Source organism: Corylus avellana, chromosome ca3 (assembly GCF_901000735.1).
Source record: "Corylus avellana chromosome ca3, CavTom2PMs-1.0".
Taxonomy (NCBI): domain Eukaryota; kingdom Viridiplantae; phylum Streptophyta; class Magnoliopsida; order Fagales; family Betulaceae; genus Corylus; species Corylus avellana.
This window is the reverse complement of record NC_081543.1, coordinates 33,986,537-33,991,169: the sequence shown is the minus strand read 5'-3', so window position 1 is coordinate 33,991,169 and position 4,633 is coordinate 33,986,537. Positions and strand designations below refer to the sequence as shown.

The following is a 4,633-nucleotide window of genomic DNA, read 5'->3' as shown; positions in this document are numbered from 1 at the left end:
CATGTGCTCCACTACAAAAAGCCATAGACATAAAGGAAAGCGAAAGATGCTCTTCCAATGGTCTGCATTTTCTGCAATTTTTAAAGAAATGCAATGCAATTTTTCTTCACGTCCAGACGGCACTGCTGTACTATAAGACACGAAGTCCCGTTCAGGAAGTACTCCCAACTCCTGCAAACATATATTCTTCCTCTCTTCCATGTGGGTTTGTGTTGTGCAGGCAGGCGTTTGGAGGAAGAAATGGAGGTGATGGGTGGGCGGAAACCGCCAGAAAATGAGGCATACGACATCAATGCTCAATCTTTGGAATGGGCGGTATTGGGAAAACTGTTCTGTATTGTCAAGGATACAGAAGAGAGCTGGGAGTTGTTCTGCAACGACGACCTGTCATTTTTTCCGGCTAGTCTATGAGATAGATACAATGCTATATGGCCTATAAACCTTAGCCTTGTCGTATAAGTTAAGAAATTTTAGTATTGGAAGGTCTTATATAAGTATTTCTTGTCGAATAAGTTAATTTTGCAATATTCTTCAGTGCTTTTAAATCCTACTGCAGAATTTTAGTGTTCCTTAGCTGTGATCAATTTTTTTTTTTTTTTTCTCTCTCTCTCTCTTGTTTTGCCTCATTAAGTGCCTAGCTCAATATTTTTTCATGGTTGAGCTATGAGAGGAATTCCTGTACGGCAATGGTAACCCTGCAAAACAAGAGCATGGTCAGAGGGTCTCCGATATGCTTTTTATATTGTGCTATATTTGTTTCTGTAGGACCAAGACACCACAAATGATTTTGTATGGCAGAAGAAAAGCTTCACAAATTCTGTTAATGAAAGAGTTATCTATGCCACATTGATCACCAAATGGTTTTGTATAACACAATTATGTGAATATCTGTACTATGTGGAGATCAACTTCAAAACCCTACTGGTGCAGGCAGGATATCAACAACAAATTATCAAAGAATATAAAACAAAAATCTGTAAAGAATATGCTTGTGAGGGTTGAGTCTCACAACGCTAATTTGCAGCTCTTGGAGTTTCCCATGATAAATGCTTCCAATTGCCATTTCCAAGGAGGCAAATATGTCTTCCCATTGTCTTTAATAGCTATTGCTTCTACTTAAGTACACAGCTAGCTAGTGTCTTCCCAATTCATCTCCTCTTAATTTGGCCCATTCTCAGTAGTCTTTAGGTTTGTTGTACTGATTGCTGATTGTTTTAGAGCTCTTGTTTGGGTTGCTTGACTCTTGTTTTTTACTTTTAATGTAATTTCCCTTTTCCCTTCCCCTAATTTGAATAGAAAAAAGGAAAAGTACACAACTAGTGGAGACTAAATGTGGGTTAGCAGATGAATAAACTGAATATTCAGTTTGAGAGCCAATCCAGCTAAAGATTAGTCTAATGTTAAGTGACCACAACCTGATGCTAAGCAAGGCAGTTTAGTTACTCTGTTTTTTTGGCATCAATATATACATCTGTTAAATGGATTTGACAAAGCTCAACCTTGTTTTATTCAGGACTCTTTCACATATTCATACAAAAAAGAAAAAAGGCAAAGACAATGAAGGCCTTAGCCAAAACAAGCAACAAAAGGAAAAATGAGGCATCTTAAAGCAAGATGAAAGCACTCTTTCAGCCTCCTAAGTTGATCTACTTGGGTTTGTCTACACGTAGGGAACAGGTATCCTCTGCGTTTCAGGGCCTGCTACCATATCCTCCCAAAGCAGATTGGAGAGCTCCATTGTCAATTCCCCCACCTTCCCTGTTAGGAAATACCAAATAGAGATGTCGTTAGATAACATCTCATTCATCAGTAACATTGTTGATCACACACACAGCAGGGAACCCCTCTCTGATGCTTGCAACATATTTCTGAACTCAATGTATAGACAACATAACAGCTAGCTTTTTTTTCAATTTTTTTTTGTTTGATTCTATTCTTAGAGCCTGTTTGAAATTGCGTTAGAGAGCTTAAAAAGTACTTTTAGTATCTAAAAAGCTGTACCAAACAAAAGTTGACTTGTTTGGTAAAAAAATTCAAAAGTACTCCTTTGCATTTTTTACTTCAAAAATTGTCAAAACGCACTTTCGGCAATGATACCCTATCTTTCTTAAGGCATAGAGGATAATTTCTTACCATTTCCAATGGGTTGTTCATCCCACATGATGATTGGCAATACAGGCAGCGTGCTTCCAACAAACATCATTTCAGCTGCACCTTTGGCTTCCTCCACTGTTAAATTTGCAGTTCTCATGCCTCTTAGACGCCCCTGCTCAACCAGCTTGTGGACAAGTTCCATGAGCCTTTTCACAGTGCACCCGCTAAGGATCTTATCAAAGAATGGCAAAAGAAGCTCCTTATCATGGTTTATAAAAGCAACATTCACATTTGGACCTTCAGCAATATAACCTTCCTCATCAACCCAAATAGAAGCATATGCTCCCTTCTCCTCAGCTTCCATCTTTGAAAGGACATTTGGAAGGTAGTTTACATTCTTCATTCTTGCAAATTGAGCCGACTTCATGGGGATAGTGGATGTTATCACTTTAACCCCTTCTTTGCACTGACAGAAGTCGTCATCTATGACTACAGCATAGAATGCTGATGTTGAGCATCCTGCAGGTGAGAGCAAGAAATCCCCAGGACCTGTACTTAGCCAGTATCTTAGAGTTCCTTTCTTGCACTGAGATGCTGCACTCAGCTGCACAAGAATGCTTCGAAGAGCTGAGCGAGGAAACGGAGAGGAGATCTTTGCTTTTGAAGCTGATCTAAGGAAACGGTCCAAGTGAACATCGAGCTCATAGAGATATCTGCCGGAATCAAATAAATCAACAATTACATCTCCACCTGTACACACATGTGAATAAGAGATAACTAAAGTTTATTGAGAAGCTAGGAGTGCCTTAGACCTTAACTTTTGCTTGGACTATGTCATGCTTACCCGTCTAATATAATAGCTGTGTCAAACACACCATGGCCCCGATGAACCATGTGATCATCTATTGGAATTACCATCATGGCTGGATCAAGAATAATTCCACCAAATATGCTGGAATACATTGCTGGATATGGTTGCTTTTTCACTGAGCTCCACTTCTCGTGCAGCTTTTCAATCAACTGATTGATGCGATAATATCAATGGAAAAATATAATTGTGGCATGCAAAACAACATGGATTAGATTGAAACTTGGCATATAAAAGTTAGAGATACATTTCAAATGAACTGTCAATATAAGCCACATCTGGTTGTCATAATGGTGAATACTTTTTGGAACGAGAGAAACAGCACTCCAAACTCAAAATCAGACCAAAATGCATAAACCCTTTGTCCAGTGACTGTTATCTAATAATAGCTTGGCTTAGTTTGCATTCTAACCTGGCTTGAGATGAATTTAATTCCCAGAGCTATCTGAGATTCTAACTCATCATTTTTTAGATAATTTTGTTCTGTTCCCTCAACCTTTCCCAAGCTAGCATCTTTCAACAGCAAATAAAACCATTTTTTCTCATTCATTTTAACCAAGGAAGTAAACAAAATTTGGAATCTTTATCTAGACTGTTACAAAATGGATAGACATAAATATAAATATACTTGTTATCTAACATCTCGGTCCCAATCCCATATTAGAAAGATGAGAAGTAACCCACATAAAATGGATGATTTATAAAGATTGCCTAGTTATTAGGTGAGATTGAGCTTTAAAAGTAACATATAATGACTAGTGCTTTTTACTGGTGTTTCGGGTTTAGTCTTTTCAGTCATGATCCTCAACATGCAGCTTTCCCCCAACGCATTCAAACAAACATACCAGAAGCACCGGAAAGATTCAGAAAACATATGTAGATATATATTATTATCAAGTAACACAAGAGTGGGTCATGATTCCTCACCTCAGATGATGAAGAGAAGACATGCACTTTAAATTCACTGCCATTTCCAACATCCAAAGCATCTTCACAACAAAATGGTATAAAAAACAACAAATTAATACCATGACATCAACTTTAAGAACCAGATCAATCAAAGAAATCAGAAATGACCCACAAGAAGAAAACAAGAAGACAATGAAACCTGATTTCTGATCAGAAGCAGATCTACTCTTTTCCATGGCTTTCAAGAGAATCAGTGAGGAACAGAGGTGGTGGAGATATAAGAGAAGGGGATGCTATATCTAATATATTAATGACACGATGTGAAATATGTTTGCTGATCATTTGGGTAATATAGTAATGGAGGGGAACCCATTTTTGGCGTCAGCCGGTTGCATTTTGTTTTGAAGTGCTTTGCCGGTGTGGACTAGGAAGAAATTTTACGCCTAACACAGCTAATAAATTCGGTTGAATATGAGAGAATTGTTGATTTCTTATAAACATGTCCAAGATCTTGTCTACAGGTAATGTGAGACTATTTCTAAACATCAACCCTCATGCGCATGCCGGTATTTTTTCTGGTCCTTGTCACGGGGTAAGTAGTGTAGGCCCTATTCATCCTGTGGTAAACTCTAATACCATGAAGAAATTTGTGGCCTAACTCATTTCATAAAACTGGTTCAATAAGAGATAATTGTTCATTCCTTATAAACATGCCCAAGATCTTGTCCACAGGCAATGTAAAATTATTTCTCAACACCTTTA

At 37.9% G+C, this 4,633-nt stretch overlaps 1 protein-coding gene across 1 annotated transcript; it reads right to left on the bottom strand.

The window, feature by feature from the left end:
* Nucleotides 1-1,434: 1,434 nt before the first annotated feature.
* LOC132175036 (D-amino-acid transaminase, chloroplastic-like) lies at nt 1,435-4,282 on the bottom strand. The gene is made up of 5 exons (XM_059586836.1): nt 4,071-4,282; nt 3,890-3,951; nt 2,939-3,114; nt 2,134-2,807; nt 1,435-1,758 (listed from the first exon to the last, which is right to left on the bottom strand). The coding sequence occupies exons 1-5, from the start codon at nt 4,105-4,107 to the stop codon at nt 1,661-1,663; spliced, it is 1,047 nt and encodes a 348-aa protein (XP_059442819.1). The 5' UTR covers nt 4,108-4,282; the 3' UTR covers nt 1,435-1,660.
* Nucleotides 4,283-4,633: the final 351 nt, after the last annotated feature.

Coding starts and splice junctions, on each gene's coding strand:
- LOC132175036 (XM_059586836.1), bottom strand. CDS start 4,107: ATGGAAAAGAGTAGATCTGCTTCTGATCAGAAATCAG. Junction 3,952..4,070: donor TGCTTCTGATCAGAAATCAG/GTTTCATTGTCT, acceptor TTTGTTGTGAAG/ATGCTTTGGATGTTGGAAAT. Junction 1,759..2,133: donor TGAACAACCCATTGGAAATG/GTAAGAAATTAT, acceptor ATTTCCTAACAG/GGAAGGTGGGGGAATTGACA.